The sequence below is a fragment of the Phasianus colchicus genome, chromosome 5 (assembly GCF_987193195.1).
Source record: "Phasianus colchicus chromosome 5, bPhaCol1.hap1.1, whole genome shotgun sequence".
Classification (NCBI taxonomy): Eukaryota; Metazoa; Chordata; class Aves; order Galliformes; family Phasianidae; genus Phasianus; species Phasianus colchicus.
Genome location: NC_143440.1, coordinates 8,399,782 through 8,425,024, shown reverse-complemented (window position 1 = coordinate 8,425,024; position 25,243 = coordinate 8,399,782). Strand labels below are relative to the sequence as shown.

General features: G+C 38.6%; 2 protein-coding genes across 13 annotated transcripts in view; one reads left to right on the top strand and one right to left on the bottom strand.

Moving 5' to 3' along the window:
• The first annotated feature begins 14 nt into the window (after window positions 1–14).
• On the top strand, window positions 15–25,243 carry CYB5R2 (cytochrome b5 reductase 2). Of its 2 annotated transcripts, none has more exons than XM_090140401.1 (10): window positions 15–126; window positions 206–352; window positions 743–815; window positions 2,526–2,632; window positions 3,596–3,725; window positions 5,130–5,213; window positions 5,453–5,538; window positions 6,274–6,373; window positions 7,011–7,212; window positions 25,058–25,243. In XM_090140401.1, the coding sequence occupies exons 1-9, from the start codon at window positions 112–114 to the stop codon at window positions 7,181–7,183; spliced, it is 915 nt and encodes a 304-aa protein (XP_089996527.1). In that variant the 5' UTR covers window positions 15–111; the 3' UTR covers window positions 7,184–7,212; window positions 25,058–25,243. The 2 variants fall into 2 exon arrangements, with proteins under 2 accessions (XP_089996527.1, XP_089996526.1); XM_090140400.1 differs by lacking the exon at window positions 25,058–25,243 and adding an exon at window positions 17,629–17,751.
• The window catches only part of PPFIBP2 (PPFIB scaffold protein 2), a 92,499-nt gene continuing 75,461 nt past the window's right edge, over window positions 8,206–25,243 (bottom strand). For 6 of the 11 annotated variants that reach the window (XM_090140380.1, XM_090140379.1, XM_090140382.1 and 3 more), the window contains 15 exons: window positions 23,527–23,633; window positions 23,097–23,161; window positions 22,579–22,639; window positions 20,975–21,016; window positions 19,622–19,769; window positions 18,253–18,285; window positions 17,582–17,720; window positions 16,917–17,045; window positions 16,269–16,419; window positions 15,990–16,101; window positions 15,220–15,308; window positions 14,854–14,982; window positions 14,175–14,300; window positions 13,169–13,357; window positions 11,809–12,764 (listed from right to left, as the gene is read on the bottom strand). In XM_090140380.1, coding sequence (XP_089996506.1) covers window positions 12,576–12,764; window positions 13,169–13,357; window positions 14,175–14,300; window positions 14,854–14,982; window positions 15,220–15,308; window positions 15,990–16,101; window positions 16,269–16,419; window positions 16,917–17,045; window positions 17,582–17,720; window positions 18,253–18,285; window positions 19,622–19,769; window positions 20,975–21,016; window positions 22,579–22,639; window positions 23,097–23,161; window positions 23,527–23,633 — 1,709 coding nt within the window. In that variant the 3' untranslated portion in view covers window positions 11,809–12,575. Of the gene's footprint in view, window positions 10,332–10,919; window positions 10,986–11,808; window positions 12,765–13,168; window positions 13,358–14,174; window positions 14,301–14,853; window positions 14,983–15,219; window positions 15,309–15,989; window positions 16,102–16,268; window positions 16,420–16,916; window positions 17,046–17,581; window positions 17,721–18,252; window positions 18,286–19,621; window positions 19,770–20,974; window positions 21,017–22,578; window positions 22,640–23,096; window positions 23,162–23,526; window positions 23,634–25,243 lie in introns of those variants that run through there. The other 5 variants (XM_090140381.1, XM_090140389.1, XM_090140388.1 and 2 more) reach the window with 4 other exon arrangements.

The window sequence follows — 25,243 nt, the reverse complement described above, 5'->3', positions numbered from 1 at the left end:
AGGAGCAGAGCGGGGAGCGTAGGGAAGCGCCGTACGAGCGCGAGGCGGAGCCCGGCGGCGGGCGGGCGGAGAGCGGCAGCGTTGGTGCGCCTGCCGGCCGTGGCCGCCGCCATGGAGCCGTTCTCGGTGAGCGGCCGGGAGCGGGACCGGGGCGCGCGGGGGGGGTTGACCAGATGTTCCCTGACCGCTGCCGTTCTCCCCGCAGGGCATCCCCGTGGTCGTGGCCGTGGCCGCGGTGGCCGCGACGGCGCTGCTGCTGCTGCTGCTCAGAGGGGCGGGGCGGGGGCCGGGCAGCCCTGTCACGCTGCGGGACCCGGAGGCCAAATACCCGTTGCCGCTGGTGGGCAAAGAGGTGAGCGGTGGGCGCCGCCGGCGGGTTCTGGGGCTGCGGGGCCGAAGCGGTGGTTTCCCAAGAAGGCCGGGCTCCTGGCTGTTCTGTGCCTTGAAGTCCTGCCTTGGAGCTCCGTTCAACCCCAGGTTTCCGCGGAGTGGCTCCGCAGCCCGTGTTGCCCTGCCCGACCTTTGGGTGCTGAGGGATGCCGTGCAGCTGAAGGGGGACAATTCCTCGATCCTAAAACTCAGAGTTGCGTCGACTTGGTTTGCAGAGCTATTTCAGCTGCTCTTGCTGGCCCCTGGCTGCGTGCTGACAAAGCTCCTAACTCACGGCGTGGGGCAGAGCCTGAGATCAACGCAGCGGTGGTGTGTTGGCTTTATTTTGAATTTCGTGGTTTTTTTTAAATAGGAAATCAGCCACGACACTAAGAAATTCCGGTTTGGGCTCCCTTCACCAGATCACGTCTTAGGATTACCTGTAGGTAAATACTTCCAGCATTTAAATACGTGTATTTTTGAGAATGAGGGTTTTTAAGTTCCTGAGGTTTCTGTGTGGGAATTCAGAGCTCAGTGAATGCTGGAGTTGAGAGCTGCACCTGAAAGCTGCCGTGTCACAGGGAAGCACCAGCCGGGTTTCCCAAAGAGTCACCTTTCAGATTTTCTTTGTGCTCTGTCCTGCTTGTGTTACGTGGTGTGGTGTAGTTCAGAACAAGAATGTGAAATTCAGGGGAAACTGGACCAGGCTGAGGAAATTAACCCTGCTCGAGATACAGGCAAAAGAGGTACCTGTCTGAGCTTTTTAATACGACTTACTTCTGTTCTGCTTTTCTCTGGTGCCTCAGTTTGTCAGGTGTCCTCAGGTTTTTGGCAGATGCAGTCACACCCACAGATAAGGAATAGAATTCTTCTGCCTGGAAAGACTGTAACGATTGCATGCAAATCCCAGTGGAAATTTACATCAAAGATGTTGCAATGTTCAGGGCCGTTTCTGTGCATGCACCGAACTTTGACTGACAGATACATGTACAGCTTTGGCTTATTTTCTGCACTAGGAAGTTCATTTCAGACTAGGATTGGCGCAGTCTTCTTTCTCATACTCTGACAGTGTGATGGCATTGAACCTTGGACCTTGAATTAATGGTAATTTATGCAGAACGGTGTCCCTGGCTGATATGGCAGATGGAGCCCTGTTTGTATTGTGCTGTGTTTGGCAGCTTTCTTGCTGTATGCACAAGTTCCAGTTCTGTGCTGTAGGCATGTCCTTCTTGCATGCAGCTGATCGAGCACCAGTCTTTCTTCAGGTTCTCTTTAGGCTTGTATGGGGACATGCAATTGAACTAACCATGTTAAGTTGGCAAATGATAAATGCTTTTTATTTGGAGTTTATTCTTAAGAAATTAGGAATATGATACTGCAATTGTATGGGCTGGATTCCTGCCTCCTACTTTTACCAAGATCGTTTTGCTAAAAGTATTTCTGCTACTGCTGCTTCTGCTTTTTGTTTTTATGTGCAGATTGATGCTGCTGCTTGTGAAGCTGGGTGGCAGCAAATGCTGTGTTTTTATTAGCTAAATACCAAATCTAAATACAGAACAGAGTATCCTACAAGGCAGGTACCCTCTACAGCCAGGCTGTGTAAACTGGAGAAAAAATAAAGGAGTTATGGCTGTGAAGATTATTATTATTATTATTATTTTCAGCTTTACAGATGTGGTGTGAATGCATAACAACACAGGAAAACACAAAATAACATCAGTTGGTGAAAGCCAACCTTTCTAGCCTGGGCCATTTGTGTTATTACCTATAGCAACCTTGGCATAACAGTAACTCCCTGGAACTGAACTAAAAAAATTTACCCTTTCCATAATAATACAGTTCCACAATTTCTTGTGGTTGTAGAAAAATATGCACTTCTTGCGTTGGCTCTTATTTGAAGGTGAGATGTCTGAGAATACATGTGCATGTGCGTGCCATGAAAATAATGAGTTATACAGCTTTTTAAAGGTCATTTTTCCAAACTAGATGCAGTGCTTAAGACTACATGTTTTATATTTGCATTGCAAAGATTAACTCCACTGTTGCTTGTGCTTGGTGGCTTACAATACATGTTCTTCTGTTTTGTCTTCTTTGCCAAATAAGATTTTGAAACCAGGTAATAAAAAAGTCATTGGATCGTAATTCTTTCTCCCTAGGCCAACACGTTTACCTTTCTGCAAGAATCAATGGTAATCTGGTGATCCGAGCCTATACCCCAGTTTCCAGTGATGACACAAAAGGTTATGTTGATTTAATTATAAAGGTAAATTTTAATTTCCTTTAATACAGTTGAATTGCTTACTGGAAGGAAGGGAACTACTTCATTTTAGTGAAATAGAGTTTATTTTAATTGGTTGTCCTTGAGATAGGATGACTGCATGGCAAACTCACACTTGCTCATGAACAGTGAGTTGTGTATCTGTTGCATCTGTTGTCACAGAGAAATAGTAGAGGTGATGGAGATGGAGAAGGGAACTGGCAGTACTGCAGGAACTTCTGTTTTTGCTCGTGGTTGGTTGGTTTGTTTGTTTGTTTTGCAATGAACAAATAGCAGTTGCTCTCCCTGAGGCTGCCTTATGCTGCTATTAGTACTTACTGCTGATACCTGAAAGAAGTTACATGTCAGTAAGAACTGTCTTTTGTGACTCAAGAGAGGGTGCAATTATGTCTGTAGGCATCAGAAGTTGTGCTAATGGGCTTATTGAGAAAATGGGATAAAGAAACAAGGAAAATCTTGTAAACTAGGGGATGATTTGATCCCAAGACTTCTGGATTTTCCAGTTGTTTTCTAAGACAGTTTGTACTTAGGCAAAAAATCTGGGCTGCTTTGTTTTCTCTGCTCTTCATGTTACATACACAGTGAATTGTCATTAACTACTTAATATTTATCGTGCATCTTGAAAGGCTGAACTGCTAGCATGTGGCTGAAAGGTCACAACAAGAAAAGATGCAGTAATGCTATTTTTCAGATGGGGTGATTACAAAAATGGGGGTAATGTGAGGTTCTTGTTGGAGATGGTGAAAGGAGGGCATAATCTGCTTGACACATGTTCTTACTAGCCTGGCTGTTTGCATAGGGCGTTTTGCTTACTTAGTCTGCTTATTGTTGCACGGCATAACAGATAACTGAACAAAGAATTGTTGCAATCTTTCTGTGATCTTCAGTATGTCATTCTGACTCCATGAAAGCTAATGGCTGATGTCACAGGAATGGTTGTTTTTATAGGTTTACTACAAAAATGTGAATCCTAAGTTCCCAGAAGGTGGGAAGATGTCCCAGTACCTAGACAACATGAAGATTGGAGATGTTATTGATTTCAGGGGGCCAAATGGACTGCTTGTCTACAAGGGATCAGGTACTGTGACACAAAGGTGGGAGAGCAGAAGGGAGGAACTTGTTATTATCAGAGGTGTTTGATAAACTGTGGTTTGCAGAGAAATTACTTTGAAAAGTAGGAAGGAGAAAATCTATGCTTTCTGATCTTGCCCAAAAGCCCATCAGAGTTGTGATGGGAAGAGAACTTAGTGTTTTCAGAGTAATAGCTGGTTGTTGTCTTACTCCTGGCACCACATCATTAAATGTGAAAGATCCGCTGTTGCGTATTACTAAGAAGGCTGCACTGGAAATCCCTCAGATATAGATGTGGAGAAAGATGTTCCAGATACATGGCAGGTTGTAACCTCAAATGCCTTCTGAAAATCTTGGCAGTATTACTAAATAATTTATTAACTGCCAGCCAGCTCCATTTAGGTATTAAACTAAGACTGAACTGGCTGGGAGGAAGTTGTATGTTCAAAGAAATAATCTTCTTTGAAGATGTTAGTAAAAAGCCAAAGGATTTTGTATTCATCTCGACTGAGAAGCACTGTGCACTTAATATTCCTGCTTCAGGGGAAGCAGTGCTCAGCACTTCCCTGGATCACAGCCTTTTACACTGAATAATACACTGATGAATCAGTTACATCACTCGAGTCCTCTGAGATATATGTTTTACAAACATTCCTTTCAGCTCTGATTTGGTTGCTGTGAAGAGCAGTAGCCAGGAGAGCTGGTTACTAGTTATAGATTTCTTTAAAGATTATTGGAGTACGTCCAGTGTCTTTTATGTATGATATTTATCCTGGGCTTTTCTCTTGGGTGAATACAAACTGTGGTTTTGTAACAGTTTTAAAGTGACAGTGTACTCAGGTGTAGAGCAGAAATCAGCAAGGTCTTATCACAGAACAATAAAGGCAGTCACCTAACTGACTGCAAGCAGCACAGTGATCTCGTTAACTGAAAACAAAAGACAAAAATGAAATCCTTGATGAAAGGCTGCAAGGCTCCAATGTATCTGATTATCTTTGTGGCATCTTGCTTCATGCTGGTTTAATACAACTGCTCTGAATGTGGACACACAGAAATGGCTAGATCCATGGTGTAAATGAGGAAGATGAAGGTGGCCTAATAAATCTGCTTTTCTGTTGAGGCTGTGGTTGCCTTTAGCTATTACCAGCTTTCACAGTTGCTGAGCAATGCAGTCAGTGATAAGGGAATTCCTGAGTCGATCATAAATGATGCTGGGTAGCTGGGAAGTCGTAAATCAGTCGTTTGAAGCTAAGAGTGTACAAAGGCTTCTAGCTCAGTGCTGTGCTAAGCATATTTAGCATGTCCAGCAGATCTGCCCTAGTTGGTTGGTAGGCAGTAGTAACATATTCCCATGGAAGTTGTATTTTGTTTAGAAGTTAATGTGTCTACAGGTTTTGAACATGTCTTCTAGGTACCTTTCTGATCAAGCCTGATAAGAAGTCTGAAGCACAGAAGAAGTTTGCAAAGCATCTTGGGATGATAGCTGGAGGAACAGGTACAACTATTCTCATCACAGCAAATGTCACTGTGGAGAATTAAGCAGTCTTCATGGATGCTTGTGAGGAGTCTAATGTGCTGTACTTCTGCAGCAGAGCACTTCCATGAGCACTGTCTGAGCTGCTCTGTATAAAATAAGCTCCCACTGAAGACCAAGTGAAGGCAGCAAGAATACTGAAACTGCAGCTTTATGTAGATTGAAGTATTTGCTTTTTTTAACTGCTTTGTTTTGAACAGGAATAACGCCTATGTTGCAGCTGATCCATCAAATCACAAGTGATCCTAAGGACTTTACAAAATGTTACCTTCTTTTTGCTAATCAGGTAAGTGTGCTGATACACCTATTATTTGTCCTTTAATGACCTGCCTTTTTTGCTGGCTTAAGTTTTTGAAGCTGCTGTGACACAGAAAATACTGCTCTACATGCTTCGCATCTTCCAGTGTCTGTCTGATCTGTAATTTTGGCTGAATGTGTATGACAGAATGTGATCTGAGATGGCATATTTAATATGATCAGCACTGATAGGACCAGGAAGTAGTTACTAAATAAGTTCTTATTATATTGTCTTGGGTTAAAATGATTTAAGAAGGAGAAAGTGAATTAGAAAAATATCTGCAACTATTTATCAATACTGCATGGTGCTGTTGTAGTTCCAATGATATTTCAGTTGTTTTGAAGATGGCTGCTCATAGTTTCACCTATAATCCCTAATTCCTGTATTGGAATAAATTGTGAAAAGATCGTTATCTTCCTGCTAATCTTATTCCTTGACTGACTGCAAAGAAACAGGACTTTGTTCTGTTTAATTCTGTTAACCAGGGTTAACAGAAGCTAGTTGTGATTCAGAAGTTGTTCAGATTGACATCTTTAGAACTGTGTTTAGGTGACTGTTAAGTCTCATGTTTGGTTGCCCTTAATCTGTAGTGATAGTAGCCTGTCATACAAAGGGAAAGTTTGAATGAGTTACCATTGCATTTGTCTTGTTGCATGCTAGGTAAGCTCACATCAGAGGCTATCTTAAAATGTTGTAGAGCTAAATAGCTGTCTCCTTTTGCAGACAGAAAAGGATATATTGCTCAGAGCTGAGCTAGAAGACATTGCTAAGAGGCATCCTGATCAGGTCACGCTCTGGTATACACTGGACAAGCCTCCACAAGGTAGGCTACTGGTACACACTAAATGTATGCTTACTCTTGTGAAAACTGCTGCTGTTTTCATAACAGCAGTATCTTTGTGTTGGTAAATCAGTTTAAAGTACATATTTTTGTACACTGAAATAGTGGGGGAAAAGGATGCTTTATTCACTTAAAGCGGCAGAGGTATTCAATGATACCTTGAAACCACCTGGCATTTCTTTTTTACTCTTGTAACAACACTTCTGTCATCACCGAGCTTGTAACCCTACCAGTCTCTTTTAGAGTTTTGCAAATGTGTTGAGTAGCACAAGTCTGAGTAATCTGTCCCTGTACTACTGTCCTGGGTGACCTTTCTCTCCTGGAAGAAAGCCTAATAACTTCATGTTTATTCCTGGCTGATACCTAATTTGTTTAAAGCTGTCATTTATTCATAGACATTCCTGTCTGAAAGTCTGTATAGTCCCTTTTCAGCCAGGTTCTTGTTATCCATCCTCTTTAAAAGGAACCACAAGGTCGGAGCGCAGTGAGACATTTGTCCCTGTCTCTGTTTGCAGTGATGGTGGCATAGCTTCAGCTACTCTGTGAGAAAAACATATGTAGTTCAAAGAGATTTCAGACTGTATGGAGTCAGATTAATAGTTTGATGTGTTTGTTTCAGATTGGAAGTACAGTTCTGGCTTTGTCACCGCAGACATGATTAAAACCCACCTCCCTTCTCCTGGCAGTGAGACACTCATTCTTATGTGTGGGCCACCACCTATGATTCAGTTTGCATGTCAGCCTAACCTGGATAAACTTGGCTATCCCAAGAGCATTACGTTTTCTTATTAATGGTGATGTCATCCAGCTCTTCTTCTTAAGTAAGTACTGCATATTTTCCTACAGAAACGACTGGTATGTAACTGTGCAGTATTTCTTAATTTTGTGTGTGTGTTTTTTAATGGCATAGTTTAATTTCTGTGAGTTTTAACTTCATAGTGACCTTTGACTACTAAGAGGCTGAGAAATTATTTTTCAATTATGTGGGAAGTTACTAAGTCATAAGTTAATGTGAAGTATTACCTGCAGTGCTAAGAAAAAAATGTGTAAATTGAGAAGCAGGACAGTGATAAAATGACTTGTTTGTTGACATGGATATGGAATCTGGGAGAGGGCTGTAAAAACTGGAATAGGATGATGTGAGCACTCCATAAGTAATGAATTCATTCTGGTGAAGGAGAGAACAAGGAACCATGTTTTCTCAAAATGCTGTTTTGCAGCCCTTTACAAGACTGTAAGCAAAATGCCAATGGTCTGCCTCTAAAAAGCATCTAATCAAGATTTAGGTGACATGTAATTGCTTATTACTGTAATAGTAATTCTCATTCATGTGGAAGTTACTGAGGAGGATTCTGTAACATCATGCTGTCTTCTGCTGGCCTGAGTTCTTGTTCTTTAGGCCATTTCCTTTGCTTAAGAGAAAGCATGGCTTCTTCCTTCCTATTGTAAGCCTTGCTGAGTTGGTCTTACATTCAGCTGTACTTTGAGTATTTTTACCATGTAGCACTGAATTTTTAGTTGTCAGTGCATGCAGTACTGCATATTCATTTTCAGGAGTTAGTTCATGCTGCAATTGCTTTAAGGTCTGAAAAATCTCAAAGACAGAAGACTTGGTTCTTCAGTTGCAAACAACTGTGCTTACTAAATATTTTAATTCCTCTGAAGCAAAATAAACCATCTAGTAATTAAAGCTTGACTTAGGGAAGTTGTAGTAATAATGCAGAGAAAGTCATAGGCATTGACAACTGTGATTCTGTCACTGATAAGAGATCAGCTACCTCTGTTTCTCTTAGAATCATTCCACAGTCAGGAAGTAATAGAAGAATATTCAGAATTTATTCATAACAGTCAAAGGTGTAAGCATGTATGCCTATGTTATAACTAGGATTTCTTACTATATTAAAAAAGAAGATGATATTCACATCAAGCTTAGCATAACACTACAGTGGATTAGAAATACTCCCTCAAAAGAAAAAGGGAAAGCTGCTTGGAATAGCTCAGTGATACTAAGGCTGCCCCTGCCAGAGCAGTTGTAGTATTATGACTAGGATGAGTCTGATCAGTTAATCTGACAAGGTATTTCATGTGTCTGTTAGTATATGCTCACACTAGTGCTGACTGCACTACTACATTGCCAGATCAGAGGGGTACCTGACTGGCACGTTTAGTTTGTTCATGTACAGATTCATTTATCATTCCTTTGGATTTTTGTTTATTTAATTCTTCAGTGACTGAAAAAAAAAAAATCAGCCTTAATTTTAACATTTTGGGCATGCTCTGGACAGCACCTGAGATTTCTCATTTATTTTGGAAGGTTTGTGGCTAGGAGTAGCTCACCCTTGGGCTTATATTAATAGGTAAACCAACATCTTGTAGCAAGAAAGGAGGAAGTAATGCAAACCATGCATATTAATAGAAAGCCTTTTCTTTCCAGTTGGACAGATTTCTTTTCTGGCATTTCTCTGTATAGGATCTAGTGTTACTTATTAATTACCTTATTAATACATAAAAGGCATGTGCTATCAGACTGCACAAGCAGCTGTGAACACAACACTTTCACCCTGGAACTGCCCCTTGTGTAAGTAGTCAGGAGCTGCATTTCCCTCTGTTACAGTACTGCTGTCTTACCTACCTCCATACGATAGCTACAGATTTATTTTGTCAGGTGTTAAAAAGAAACAGGTTTGCTTTACTGTAGTACTTGATGTGCCCTAGTCATGTTTTACATGTGACAGAGCAATAGTATTGATTTCCCACTGCTAAATGAAACACTACATGAAAATCTGCCTGTAGCTGGAATGAAAGGAGAACTGAAAGTGTAAAATAACATGACCAGTTCTCATGCAAATATTACAGTTTCTGCTACCAGCTCCAGTCCTGAAGGCTGTTTGCAGGCATATGTTTAATTAGCTTTAACAATGGAAAAGAAAATAGTGTTACAGTCATTCCTTGTCTTCCTGAAAACCTGTGCTGCATCTTATTATCAATCAGATATTATGTTGAGAGTGTTCTCTCTGAACTGTGTGGATTGTTCAGAAAGCTTATGAGCACCCTGATGCTTCCACATGTACTAACCATTTTAGACAAAACAAGAAAGTACAGAAAAAGCCCTATCAACAGTTGAGCTTCAAGGCCTACAATTTAAAGCAACCACACTGAAAATTTTGTTGCAGAGTACAGCAAGCATCATTCTAGTATTTTAGTTATATTTTGCATTAATTATTTTGATTGTACTTTGAGTTACAAGCCATTTTGATTGTCACCCTCCTGCAAGGGCTTGGTGGAAACTCTTACATTTTATTTTTCCTTTTCTAAACCATGCTTATTGAAGAACAACAGAAAAAAAGGGCAGGGTATGTTCTAGTGAAAGGGGTGACAGTCGTTCTATGAGAAAGTATCTCTGGCTGCAGTAATAGTGAGCCATTACAGCTGTCCTTGCCAGCACCTGTCTGAATTGCTAGGTGGCTCTGATTAGTCCATGTGGTATAATAGAATATTAATGATTTCTGCATTACAACTTAATTATAAAAATTAAAAAATATATATAAAAGACTTTTTCTATAGCAGTACATAAACATGCCATGTAAAAGATGATAAAATATAAGGGTAAAACATACTGGCTTTCCAGACTCCGCATAAGAAACAATTGTGTAGCACTTCTTTCAGCACCTCTTTTACATTATATTATATGGAAAGAGTGCAGAGGAGAGTTACCTGTGAAGTGTTGCTCTGCTAGCAATACTAAATACTATATGGTGTGTGTCACTAGAGGAAAAGAGGTAAAGCTTTTCTGTACCACAGCATCAGGCTTCTCCTGGCCTGCCCCAGGCAGGCATGAGGTATTAGAGGTCTTGGTCACGCTGAAATATCATCTCCAGTCTTCTAAGGTAGGTGTTAAAAATCTGCTGTCATTTAGCATTTCATCTTGGCTTAACATTGTCTGAAAAAAATCACAGCAATATTGAAACAAGTAGACATAGTCAGAGGCCTGTAGTTTAGAGAAATCCAATTGTAATGAGATCAGATTCACAACAGAGGGGGTTAGAGCCACGTAAGATTAAAAGAAATCTCCTGAATGGCTGCTTTAAATAGCAGAAGTAGAAATTTTCACACAGATGTGTGTGGCACTGTTCATACATCTTCAGTCAATTAACTAATTAAAAAAAAATGGACCAGCATGGAGTCAGGAGTACACAGTGATTTATTTCCCTGTGATATTTTCTCTCTCGTACATCTTCAAGTCTTACCTCTTTGCTAGTCTTTGGGAGGGATGCCTCTCACTGTGTCACAGAGATAAAATTGGTGAAAACTTAGAAGATGCTGAAGTGAAACTTAATTTCTAGTAAAAGTGATTTTTTTTTTTTTTGGAGTGTCCATGCATACATATGGCATGCAACCAAGCTATAAAGGAGGTGCATAACAAGAGCAGTGACCCACTTACTCTTAACCACCACTAGCAATACCCAAATTTCGCTGAGTTGTAGCAGAATACATTTGTGACTTCAAAAGGAATAAAACTGGTACATACCGTAAGATTGCTTATGCCTTGAGAAAAAGCCCCTATTTGCTTTACTGTTCCTTCTGAGTGTTCCATCTGTAAAAGTATTCAGCAGCTAATTCAATTCAGGCAGTATGTGCAATATTATTCACTGTACATGCATCACGGGGAGGTATCTCTGCCTTGACAAATGGAGATGCTGTACTTTTAAAAGCTGATTTCAGCACATTTCCAAGCTGCATATGAATAAAAATGTCTCCATGCTATAAAGTGTATGAAAATGCAATAACAAAGGATTAAATCCTGGTTAAGAGAACTGATTTATGGAACCTGATCTGTAATTAAGACAAGAAAAGGAATAGCATAACTAATTATCAGTGAAGAGTAATATTTTCCAGAAGATGAAACACATAATTCCAGTAATAGAACTGCCTCCATAGGCAAGCAGTAACAGCAATAACAGTCCTACCTCTGCTTACAAAAAGGCTATCAGTACCAGGGCACTGAGGTTTTGCTGTGTGATCACACTAGAAATCAGGCTTAAGTTAAAGGCCACTATCCTAGTGAAAAATAGAATATTTCTGTAATGTTTGAACAGCTCTGCATTGTAAGCTGTTGGCTCAGACTTAATGCATTCCCTTTCAACTCTTAATTGTGTAAATGGACATCTGTACTAAATTAGTGTGTATATTGATTGTCAGGGCTTGCTACTGTCCCCATGTAGGAGCAGCACTTGATTTTTACTATGGTGCACAGTAAAAAAGACAACAGTTAGATAATGAAAACAAATGAGATGTTAGATGCAGTAAACCATGCAAATGACAGAATGACTTCCATAGTTAGTCTTAGCAATTTTGTGGCCATTTTGTCACTGAGTTTAAAATGTTTCACTATGGTCACTGGAATTAGAATGCTGTACCCCAGCTGCCTCTATGTGGGTGTTACACATTGTCAAGTCCACACAAGCCTTTGGTAGCTCCGTTTTTCAGGGTTTACATTCCTTTACACAACAGCAAAGAAGAGTAGAGTTTGGTGGGTTTTAATTTTCATCATTTATGCAACGTCTGGACAGTTTCATTAAGCAGTTTGCTACTAAAAGACAAAAGTGAATTATTTAAGTGCTGGTTTATTAATAATTTTGTTCATTACTGAGGCCATTGTTTTCATGTATACCGTTTAAGCCTAACTACCTCCCACGTACATAATGAAATAATGCAGTTGGAATCCTTGATTAATCTGTTAGAAATCTATGATCCAGTTGTACTTTAATATATAACTTGATAGTTCTGTACAAATCAGTCCAAATAAACTTATCACATTAAAAACTGCTCATATAAAGAAAAAAGGTGTGTGCCATACTCAGGTTATGAAAGCCAAAAGTACAAAAGTCTTCTGTTTACTGCAGCCTCTACCTTAATTGCCAAAATACACTGACTGTGATAGTGTAAAGGTGTGAGGTTCCTGAAAAAGGGCTTGAAGATGAATGAGTTCATTGTTATGTTGATGGCAAAAAAAAAAAACCAACCAAACAACACACCTTGACATTCTTAGTATAGAACTCTTTCAAGTGTCCATAGCCAGTACTTTCTCAATGAGTTCATGCAGATACAGCAAATACTGTTATATGCTAACATTTGATTATTTGCAAGCTTTGGAATGCAGGAAGAGGATGAGATGAGAATGGCATCAGTCTGTTTGTCCCACCTGATCCAGTTCCCTATCAGTGAGTGGACTAAGGCCTTTGTATCCAGTGTAGTTCTTCTGAGTACCATTTGTAGCACCTGGGTTTGTATCCATAGGACAAACGTAGTCCGTTGATTCATCAAATTTCTTTTTTCTTAAATTTCCAAAATGTGAAAATCCAAGTTTCTTTGGCTAAAATAAAAAGAAAGCAAGTTTTAAACATGAAAAATAAGGTAATTCTTTAAACGTTCAAAATCCTTTTCTTTTGATTTACTTAAGTACTGTAGTCCTTCAAGTAAATAGATTCAGAACTATATACATTGAATTGTTTTCCAAGTGGGAGTTACGTTCATTTTAAAGAAGCTTAAGTAAGTTCCCTCCTAAGAAAAGAGGAGACTGCATGCTCGTTTCAGAAACAAATTTTAAAAGATAGCTACAAATTAAATGCCTTAATACCTAAAGTTAAAAACAATGTAGTACTGCTTCCAGAACAGATGTTTCCCCACTCACATATGTATGTTCTGTATTTCCTTGATGAGAAATGAGAGAGTAAGGCTGAGATTCTGCAATATCTCATTTTCACAAGCAGCACATACCCGAACTTTGGCAGTGGTGGTCAGAGGTGTGTATGCTGTTGACTCCGTTATGTCCCTTTTTTCTTGCTGTGTCTCTGGCCCGATTAATACATTAAAATTGGTTGTTAGGTGGCGTCGCAGTAGGGTCTTCTGAGGTGGAATATTCAGCAGCATTGCCAGTGTGTCACCGTTGAAGCGGGGTTCGAGAATCTATTAAAATAGGGTTTTTTTTTTAATAATATGGTTAAATTTGCAACAGTAAATCATTATGGTCTTTAGCAGAGGGATTTCTTCATTCCAGCTGTCTACATTAGACATTTAAGTCAGCAGTACTATGACATTAACTAGGTTTGAATAGGAAATGTGTGGAGTTAGACATTAAGAACTGCAGAGTGTGACCAGACAAACGCCAAATTATATTTATCATCAACAAGGTTGTTTTGGGGATTTTTTTTGCTCTACTTTTTTTTTTTTTTACTACTGTATTGTTCTAAAAACAAACTTAATCTTAGTACTATTTTTTTTTTACTTATTTCTTTGCTTTTTTTTTTTCAAAAAATCTGCACCATATCCGCACCACAGTATTTCGTTGCTCTTGGCTTTTCTAAGCTACAAATTGTATTTTGAATCAGAAAAACTTTTCAGGCAAGACAGATGTGAGTTCAAAACAATTATTTCTTGTGGCAGGGTGTTAGCATAATGTTACTAAAGCTGCTCCAAGGAACACTCAGCAATACAGTACTTTTCTCACAGTACAGGTTGTTGTTTTCTAACATACTACTGTTGCTCTTAAACATACACAGCTCAGCACTGACATCTTAGCAGTTGCTTTTCTATTTACACTTTCTTTTGTAAAATTAAGATGTACAGGTACAGAAGCTTTTTAAAATGCCTGATCATGCTTTCATTTTGCAAATGTCCATTTGTGTTTCTTGCTACGTGACCAGAACAAGATAAAGTAAGGTTTGCAATACAGTCTTGTCAATTCTTCATAGACAGGTAGTAGGATGTTAAAAAGAATTCTTACAATGAGGCCACCGTGCACTCCACTTCCTCGGAGGTTTGGTGCATATTCTGCCAAATCAACTGATCTGAGCCATTCCATCACTCTGTGATTGGACCACTGCACTACTTCAGAAGGTGAAACATTGCTCTGTTCAAGTAACCAGAAAAGATGATGAGAATACAGCCTGGTCTGTCACAGTGTGTTCACAAAATGAATCTTGAGTTTAGATGAAAACATTGTCCCCTTTTCAACAAAGAGGAGCATTTCCTCTTTCTGTTCAAGGCACCTCTTAAACATCTTCTAATCTGGTGGTATGTATAATCTAGAACAGATTAGACCTATGTACTGCATCAAATTCTAAAATAATAGAGTACACATGCTAAGTGTAAAAAACCCAAACGTTTTGAGAAGAGCATTATTAACAAGGCTGTCATAGTATCACTAGGAATAAGCTCTGGTAGATAGAGTGAAAACAACACAAAAGAAAGATGCATAAGATTCAACTAGTAAGTAGCTCAATCACTTGTGAACTGAGCAGGTTTTTATTATCAGAGAGGACATGTTGCATTCCTGCTCTGGAATACAACACAGCTACTGCTTTAGAGGCAATTCCTTAATAGCTGTGATTGAGGTAATATTGTTCATGGAGTATAATAACAGAGTAATTAGTGCTTGTTTAAATGAAGTTACTTAAACATACTTTTACCTCCTCAACTGGTCGTCTGCGTAGACAGTGAGGGTTAAAACTGTTGATGTGCAGCACGTGAATGGCACACTTAATACTCAGATGATGCAGCTGACTGGTGACTTTCAGAAAGAGAAGGTCATTCTGTAAAAGAGAGAGTCTTTTAAGCAGCATGGAATACATTCAAGAATAGGTACTTTTGCCAAGAAGAAAGATTTCAAGCTCTGTATGTAGTTTTTGGTTTATAGTATTGTACCATATTAATATGGTTAAAAATGGAAGGAGAGTTTATAGCCTGTTAAATAAAACCAAGCAAAAAAAGCCTGCAATTCTTTGCTCACTCTGAAGTTCAGAGTTTGGCAAAAAAAGATTTTAGCTTACCACAGTTAAGTACTGCAACATTCTCCCATCAACTCTGGACTCATGAAACTGGTCTTTGTACTGAGGTAAACCAATATCATCAAGCCAGCCTGTAGATAGAAGAACAATGGTGTACGCAATCTGTATCAGTGAGAATGAAGCCAGCTTCTTCTGAGGCATTCCAGTAGCTCATTCTACCTATTCACTTTCCAAAGGACAGCCTCTTATCAGGAACCTCAAAGCAATTCCCAGCAGCCAGCTTTGTCAACAATACCTCTGCTGTATTTTAAGTATGTACTTTCTGCAGTGTAATTTAGCTCTTGCTAGACCGAGACCTCTCACCCCTATTTATATTCCTTCTCCCTCAAGAAGGATGGGCTGCCTGAGACACGTGCATGTTCAAGCAGTCACCAGCCACCTTTTTAATAGCACTAAGTTTAAACAGGACAAGTTATTTCATAAATGATGATTTTTGTGTTGTTCTGAACATTCAACTAGACAGCTTTACAGTGTGAACTTTCCATGGGAACTCTACTGTTCAGACTGCAGAAAAGTTGTGGAACAATTTGTGAGATGTGGATGCCATCATCAAATTATGATATATGCTTTATAAAGTATTCCACCCAGTGCTGTTATACACTTGAGATTGTACCCAGTGTGCAGATAGACCATACAGTCATCGGTTTGGAGAAAAATTCATCTGATGATTGATCTGAAAATACTTAAGTTTTTGAATTCCTATTTCACTGTATTAAAGAAACACAAAATTTTCTGAAGAATTTTTCACTTACGTGTCACCCAGATATGATCGAGTTGTGCAGACTTCTCATCTTGTTTTGTGTTTATTGATTTAATGGCCAAAACTAATTTCTTCCTGTGCAGTGGGTGCTTTATTCCCATTTCCTGTAATAATAACCATTAACAAATAGTTTGCTTTGCCTCTGGCTCTCTTCATCTCATTAAACATCTCTGAAAACATTTCAAAAATGTAGAACTGCCGATTATTGGAAGGGGCCTGGTTATACAGAAGCAACTGGAGTTTGTTTAAGAGAAACAGGTACAAACATCACCTTTTCCATGTCCTGAGGTGTCGCAGTTAACAGTGTATGGCCTGAAGTCACCCACTGCCGTGCAAAAATCACGTACTGCCCAAGACCGAAGTCTTCAAGCCAGTTGCAAACTCTTTCAGTACTCCACTGAGCAAATGGAGCATTGTAGTCACTGAAAAATAAAAGAGCTCTTTGAAATTCATAAAAGGAAAGATGATGGAAAGACCATTGCAGACTAGACTACAGGCCAGGTCCTAACATGCTTTATCCTGTGCAGTAATCAGCTCTAGCAGCCATCCTTGCTGTGGTATGAGTATCCTTCTTCATTTGGGGCAGGGCAGGAGGAGAAGGATAAAAGTTTCAAATAGAAATGGGAAAGGACAGAAAGAGGTAATTGCTGAATCTTCATGTCTGCAGATATTCCCACAGGAGGTGATGAGAAATTTTCTGGTGACATTTTCGTGCTGCTACCTGCAGTTGAGGGAGTACAGATAAGCAAACCGCTCGGGCTACGCTTTCTACCAGAGAAATTCTTCCCAGTTGTGGAATTCCATGCGTAATTAAGTATGATAATGCATATTTCACAAAGGGGACATTTTACTGTTCAGTATATTTAACAACACTATATAATTGTGAAAAAAAAAAAGAAAAGAAAAGAAAAAATGTTACCTTTTCTGGCCTTTGGTTTCCTTTGATCTGGATAACCGAGGTCCAGCTGTTGCACGCAGACCACCCCTTCGGAACTCTGCCAAACCCAGGTCGTCTGCAGGGAAGTTACCAGACTGAGTTCTTCTTATTCTTTCAAAACAAAGTGCCAAGACAGTACTGTTAGTGTCCAGCAGCAGTGTTTCATATGGTAACTATAATGACAGCTAGAAACTGTATTAATCTTCCCGTAGAGCACAAACATCTGATTCAGGCAGCAGCTGATGAAGTAGCAGGCAGACTTGGTCTAGACCTATCTCAGAAAAGAAAGAAAAGCTTTGCAAAGCAGCCATGACCCTTCAACTCAAATAATAATTCACACCAGAGGTCAGACTTGTAAATGGCTGCAGTCCTGAAGTAGATAAAAGGAACACAGTAAAACTTGGTATTCTCAATTGTCAGCATAATTACACAGGAGAGTATATTATTTCTTCCAACAGCATGGCACTCTGAACCTTACCATCCACTTTCCTCCATCATTTATACAAAGAGACACACCCATACACTAATCAGAGAGCTGCTTTCCCTCCTTTCCCTGAATTTTATTTTACTCTTGCTGTATCTTTTCATGAGAACTGAATGAATTCTCAGTTTGAAATGCTGTGATGAGGAACTAAAAGACATCTTACTTTCCCCAGATTTTCTTGATCCCTTTTGGACTCTTTCTGTTTTCTAGAGACAGCGGAGACTGTGGACCTGAATCCATTCCCAAAGAAAGAGGTGAAAGATCATCTGAAACTACTGTACTGTCCATGTTCTCTGTTTCTCCTGGGTTAACAACAATAATTGTCAATAATTAGTACAAAACGTGACAAGATTGTTATATGACAGACTAACACTTAAATTAAAAAAACATAATAAAGTACAGATAGCTATAAAAATGTTCTTGCATAAAAAATAATTAAAAAAAGAGTAGTTGTACTTTTGATATAGGAAAAGGGTATTATAATATTGTAATTTCAGTGTATTTTAAAACCTTAATTCCAGATCTTGATCTGCTGTTGCGTTTCCTATTTTTAATACCAAAATTCATCCATCAAAATCAGTGGGAATTTTATTGTTGACTTCAGTTAAAACAAAGTAAGACCAAGAATAAATATATTTTTAAAAAAATAAATCCCATCTGAATGCTATACAGCTAAAGATTGTATTTCATTTCTGTACTACACTTAAGGAGTTGAGTCTGGACTGCCCACTCAGTGTTAGTATTTTACAGAGAAGAGGAAGGGAGGGAAAATGGAAAGGAAAAAATAAGCAGCAAAATTCACGTTCAAAGTTGCATCTTGTTTGGATACGATACCTAGCACGGGTGCACTGACACTCCTGATGCGATCTTCAGTCCCAAGAAGCAGAAAGTCAGATGAAGAAGCAAAGAAGATAGAAAACACCAGCAAAATAAAGTTACAGAAGAGCAAAGTAGTAAGCTAGTAGTAAGCTAGAGTAAGTAGTAAGCTTTTAAAGCAGAAACAAAAAGAAAAGAAGCTGTTATGCTTGACATGAAAGGGATTGTGCATTGGTGTGCACAAGCCCCAGGAATCCTGGACCAGTCATCTTAAAGAGATAAGAATGATCATTTATATTTCATCCATTCTTTGGCAACTGTAACACGTGAAGCAAATACTACTGAAATAAAGCAATGTCTAAAACCACATCAAATTTCTGTGAAATACAGAACTGGAGGTATAATGAGTTTACTGCATGTGGAAGAAAGAAACCAGACTCTGATAACTCAGTGCTTTTAAGGAGTCACTGCTTGTTTCTAGAATAACATTCTGCTTTACAAGATTCCCCATCCTTTGATCTCGCACGTAAAAGACCTAATAGCATGGCTAATAAATTATCTGCTGACTATTAATGAGGAACTACAACGTTGTGATCACAGAAAAACTCCAAAAAAAAAAAAAAAAAAAACAAAAAACCAACAAAAGCCAATAAAACAATCCACCAGCAATCTATTGAAATCTTTAAGCTATGCTACTTAGCAGCTCTTAGGACCATGTGGCCTTACCAAACAAATGCAAAAACCACCAGCAAAAAAATCAAACCAGCAAACAACTGTGACCCCACAACAACTAAAACAAAACAGCTTTTTTCCTTGAAGTATGTACGTTACTGTTGGTTATACTGTAAAATGTCACACATTAAAATGTAGCGAGATGGGAACAGGGAGACTTTTTTTTTTTTTAATATACAGTCTAGCATAAATGTGCAGTTTTGTTTGCTGATGCTTTCTTAAAAAGCAAGGAAGTTCAGGATCACTGCAAGTGGCCCAAAAAGAGGACACGTTCCTATTGTGAATATGTTTGGATCACCAAAAATTCCAATTTTCAGTAACAGATTTGTTGGCTTTTAAGAACACTGCCTTCAAAAAAAAAACCAAAAACCAAACCAACAAAAAGTCTCTTCATTACACTGTCACTGGTATTTGCAAATTATAACATCCGGTGCAAAAAGAAAAGCAAACACTCTAAAGTAAATCCAGCCTTTATCCTCTAGTAAACTTATCTAAAATACTGATATATCGTTAAAGGAGCAGAGCTTTCCTCACTGAATCATCTGTACAGCTCAGTCCATTCACGTAACACAGCAGTGTGCTATTTCCCTTGTCAGTTTGCTTCTTTGCTTCTTCCATAACCCCCCTGCTGCCTCTGAGAGGCACGGATACATACTCAGGCCCAGGATGCTGTTGTACTCAGTGTCATTCGTGTCAGGTGAATTTGACTCATTATATGTTGTTCCCTGGTCTCCATTCTGCATGGGTCGAGGAAGTTTTCCTGGCAAAGTCTGATATTTGCTGCCTTTCACAAGTGGCTTACTCTGTTGATTTGGTTTTTTAAGAAGAGGGAAAAAAAAAAAAAAAATCACTCATTGCATTTACAGTCTGGCACACAATAATTTAAAAGTTTAGAAAAAGTATTTTGCAGTTTACAGTTCTAAATGACATCACCACCCTTCGTGTTCCTTTTTACAGGTATTCAATTTAAATCTAATAATCAGCTGCCAAGAAGTTCTAGCTAAGACCCAGCCTTCTCTTCCCTTCTTTTCCCTTTCAGCCAGGATGTAAATTATATTAAACCATAATATATACTGAATATTTCCTAGTTTCCTCATAAATGTTTTTCTAGCCACCTCCGCTTCCTTCAGGACCCCGACACCACATAACAATTCAGTCCTTCCAAGGCCAACTTTGATAGCCATTAGTCATTTCCTTGCCCATTCTTTGCTCTGTCACATTTTTCCTTTACACTTCACCCAACTGTCTGTTTTTTTGCCTTACACTTGTGTCTCATTTAAGCCAAAGGCATTCTGATAACTCAAATTTGGTCAGACATTTTGCCCACCAGTATTAATGACATACAAAGAATCAACAATGAATTCAGGCTACAGAAATTTAGCTTTTGTACGCTAAGTTACAGGAATAGAGAGTTTTTTTCTGGAAAAGAAATGAGCTTTCACCTCCAATTATGGGAGTGGTGTACATTCAACGTGTAATTTGAAATAAGCACAAAAACAAAAGTATTCCCCTATTTAGTAACATCATTTAATTGTTTTGAAATATCTCGATCAAACTCGTGTTGGACAGGACAATACATAATTACTGGTTTATCCATTCTCGTTTCAAGGCCAGAAGTGATTTCAGTGATTCTATAATCACAGACCAGATTCCTCAGTTTCAGGGACTGCATGTCAAACCCCTTCTCCTGTTTTGCCAACTGCAGTTTCACAACTGTCCCAGCTTGTACCAAAGATTACATGAGCAGAGAAACTGCATACTACTTTTATCAAAGATTAGCACTGTGTTTTCTGAAGCTGACTTCCAACCTTAGATAGCCCAAAAGCTTGGTTGAATAAAAAACACCACAACCTCCACAAAGAAAAAAAAAACACAAACACCACAAAAAACCAAACAACTCTTCAATCCTTATCCCCACTTTACAAACATTTTAAAAGGGAAAATGAAGAGAAAACACAGCCACAACATCACAGCAGATAAATGTTAAAAGAGTTTACAGTTAATATACCTCTTGTTCTACAACAGGCTGTACTGGCTTTCCATCTACATACTATGGAGTTGCAGGGAGAGTAATTTCAAAGTTTTATGGAAAAAAGCAACAGACAAATGTTAGTATTAATATACATACACAAAACATCAACTGTAGCTTGATTACTATAGGGATGCTATTTAATGCATTGACAATATGTTACAAGGTCTGATATCTCCTCATTTTCATTATGTATTTCATATTAAAAGCATAGGTTCAAAAGAATACAAAATTTGTGCCCAGTTCACATTCTGTTATTAAAGGGATTTCAGTATTTCTGGGCTTCCATTGGACTTGCATTGAGCTGGGAATGTGACATTCACATAACACTTAAAACAATGTGAAAGTGACTGACGTAAGAGAACATATGCAATGCTGTATGTATCCAGCTGAAACTATAAAAAAGAGCTGTGATAGAAATGAAGTGTTTAAAAAAAAAAAAACAAAAACCAGCATGGGGAGGTCAGAGACACCAGAATGTTTCATCTTATTATTGCTGGATGTAATTATAATTTGAGTCTTGTGCAAAAAACAACTCCAGAAATGGTGCTGTTAGCACAAGTTCCACTGGACTCAGTGAAAGGAGCAGATTCTGGTGCTGGGTCAGCAAAACAAATCTTTGTTTTGGGACTAATTCATATTTAGTCAATCACTTACTTGCATAGGGAGGTCTGTTTCACTGAAAAGCCTCATGCCGAAATGAGGGCACATAATTTAAGTGCCCTGATGAACATGAGGCTCACTAGCTATGGTTGTGCCCTATCTTTGATTTCAGCCTGATCTTATCATAAAGACAAAGTTTTTTTTTAACTTAAGACAAAAATAATTTAAAAGTTATGAAAAGAAAGCAGACCTTCATAAATTCCACATGGAGTAAAGTGTTAGTTGTCATTCAGTCTGTCCTGTGTCTGACCACACTCAAATGAATGCAACATACATTTCAAACATTTTATTTGGTGATAATCATTTTTCAACATTTAAGAACAAATTTAATGAAATTTGAAGTAGTAAAACAATCATATTACCAGGGAATATGGTTATTATCCTTTTTAAATGGCATTACTAAGTATGCATAATTCGTGTTAAGCCTAGTTTTGGTACAGAAAATGTCAATAATAGTTTCACAAATTTTATGTGCAGAAAAAGCTTCATTGTGTGTAACAAAAAATAAAACCTCTGGACCATAGCATAAGGAGACTTTATAAATTGTGAAGTCTTAATTCTGGAATTAAGTCACAGAATTAACAACAGTGCTCCTGCTGTTTAACGAAAACAGCATTGCTACCATCTTCAATAATGCCATTTACATCAGAAGTCAGAGTTAGGGAGTAACACTCATAGTTATGTGCAAACATTCAAAAAGAAATCCTATGTGAAAATGCATGCCCATTCTCAATACTTTTTGATTGCTTTCAAGTTCTGTTGTCTTAACATTTCAGCAAATAGGAAGTCAAAATTATTTTAAAAACACCTTTCTATAAACAAAATGTTATCCAGTTCAACAGAATGGCTCCTCATTAACATTATAGTTATACTTCTCTAAAATACTTTTATCATAGAAATTTGAGTACAAATAAACCAACCTTTTCCAGAGATTCACTCTGCAAGTCTTCTAAGCTACTTGACTTTTTTTTCTGTGGAACCCTTAAAACAATAAGAGGCAAAAAGACCACAGTAAATACAATATAATATGTTTACATCACAACTCTATCATGACAGCTGTTGTATATCACAATTTCTTTGTCTAACAGATAACTCACAAACAGAAGATTTGTTTGTACCCTAAAACTCCTAGTACTGGGTTTAAAACAGCACTGACGTAGATGAAGTCAGAAACATGAAAAAGACTTTTAGTCAGCAATGAAAGGCAACAAGTACAGTGACCAAATTCAAACCATAAATGACTTTTTAGAAGCTCTGAAGCAAAAGTAGATGTTAATAAAGCTCTGCAAACACCACGCAACATTAAGGGCTTTAAAAAAGATTTTTTAAAAGGAAGGAAAAAAGTTGTTTAAGAGCAGACAGGACAAGATGCAACATTTAAGCAGATTAAATAATGTAGACTTCAGACAACCTGCACAAAAAGTAAGAAAAGCCTTGCCTGATTTCCGTAGTTTTGTGCGTCACTGGAGATAGCAGAGCTGGTGACAGTTCTCCTGAAGAGGCCTATGCAAAATAGAAGTTTCATGCCTGTAACTCTGGTGTCTTCATCTGAACCTACAGTGAGGGTGGTGAGGCACTGCCACAGGTTGCCCAGAGCTGTGGTGTAAGCCCTGTCCCTGGAGACACTCAAGGCCAGGCAGGATGGGGCTCTGAGCACCTGACCTAGCAGTGGGTGCCCCTGTTCACTGCAAGGCAGTTGGACCTTCAGAGATTCCATCAAATTCTAAAGATTCTGTGATTACCAGTAGGCAGAAAAATTTAGCAAGGTCCAAACCCTTGTCTGCATTACCTCTGCTACAACAGAGAGACCAAGACAAACAACTTGAATTTACAGCAGAACCTGCTTCTAAAACATCTTTACTAAGTACCTCTGCTTTAAATAATTCTCCTTGAGGGTTATTCAAAACAGTCAACTTCCTTAACGTTGCCTCAAGTTCTTCTTCACTGCCACCAGAGACAGTTCTGTCTGAAGAGCCTGCAAGCATGAAAAGTAGAAATGGAGTTAAACAGGTAAAAATACAACATTTAGGACTGTATTTAGGCTATCTAAATACTAGTTTCTAAATTCCACTTTCTGACTTCCTCTGATGCACATAGTTCAGCAGCCTCTCCATCCTACATGCCTCCTTAGGGCTCTGACTTGTAAGCAAGCTGATTTGTATTTGAGCAACAAATATAACACTTATAGTCATCTGCTGTGCTCTGCTCGGAATACGTGAACTGATTGTGAACCATGCTAACTCACAGTTTGATGTTCTGAGGCAAGATCAAGTTGGTACCATTTTCTTTCTCACACTAGGTCACTTTATAGGAATTATGTTAGATGTCAGATGTATCATAAAGCAGTGTCCTGTACTCACTTTGAGGATAAACATGTCAACATTTTTTTTTTCTGGATATCTCGGAGTGCAACAAAGTTTTTATTCTTCAATTGTCAAATGTAAGAGGAAGGAAAAGGCAACAAAACTTAAGGTATTCATTGCAGCTCTTTTTAGCAATACGTCACGTACAAAGAAAAACATCCTCATAACAGATTCCTTGTGATGAACACAGTATGAAAAGCATGACATGAAGGGAAAAGTACTCCCAAGTGGCTGGCTGGTGGCTAATCACTACTGCCACTGCTACTGTGATTCTACTAGTGTAGAAAATCTGAATGTCGGATGCAATTAAAGTTCATCATCTGCTAAAGTCTCCCGGTTTCACTTTACTCTGTAAAAACTTGCTCTTTGTTACCTAATGGTCATAGAAATAAAGCATCACGCACACGTAAGGCCTATCTGTATACTTTAATTCATCTGCAGGAGATGATTAAAGTGTCATTTTAATTTTGAGTAACAGATTCCAGAAGAGGATTTAATGCAATCTAGCAAGACTACTTTAAACTTGAGCCATTAGCTAACTTGACTGAACTATCCTGATTGTTCATGTGTCAACAAATTCTTTGTCAGCACAAGCATTCTGCTCACCTTTTCACCCTTTCTGCTATAATTCCTTTTCATGCAACATCATCACAACCTTCACTACATGGATGTAGGTGTTCTGCAGTCAAAGCCTCTTGCCCCATTGAGGTGTATAGAAAAGTATTTTAAGGAAAGCAGTGCTGACTTTGCATTGCCTTGACACATGAGGTAGAACTTCAGACCTGACAGATGAGCAGTTCACACAGCTATACAACCAGAGCAGTCATCAACCATCATTCTTTATCATTCAGAATCATAGAATATAAAACATAAATAGCAGCAAAATTAGGCTCAAGAAGGAAATTACTAGTAACTGATGTAGAAAAAAATTTCAGTAAAGTCTTACAGAATTCAGTTTCTCTGAATATTAATGTTGTAACTAAATCCTCAGATAGCCTTGATTTTTTTTTTTTTTTCTTTTCTGCACTGACCACAGGCTAAGAACCAAGAAGGCAACCTCTACCAGCTAGACACAAAAACACACAAGCCTGCTCAAGCAATATTGTCGCTCTCTCTTCTCTTACAGCCCTCCAACATGATACAAAGGTATGGAGAATGAACTATGTGAACTATATAGAATTATTCATGTATATTTTAAGGCCAACAAATAGTAGTCACAGTG

Excerpts from the sequence above, each read along its gene's own strand:
- CYB5R2 (XM_090140401.1), top strand. Across the intron at positions 353-742 it reads TGCCGCTGGTGGGCAAAGAG|GAAATCAGCCACGACACTAA; the intron begins GTGAGCGGTGGG and ends TTTTTTAAATAG. Across the intron at positions 3,726-5,129 it reads GCTTGTCTACAAGGGATCAG|GTACCTTTCTGATCAAGCCT; the intron begins GTACTGTGACAC and ends CATGTCTTCTAG.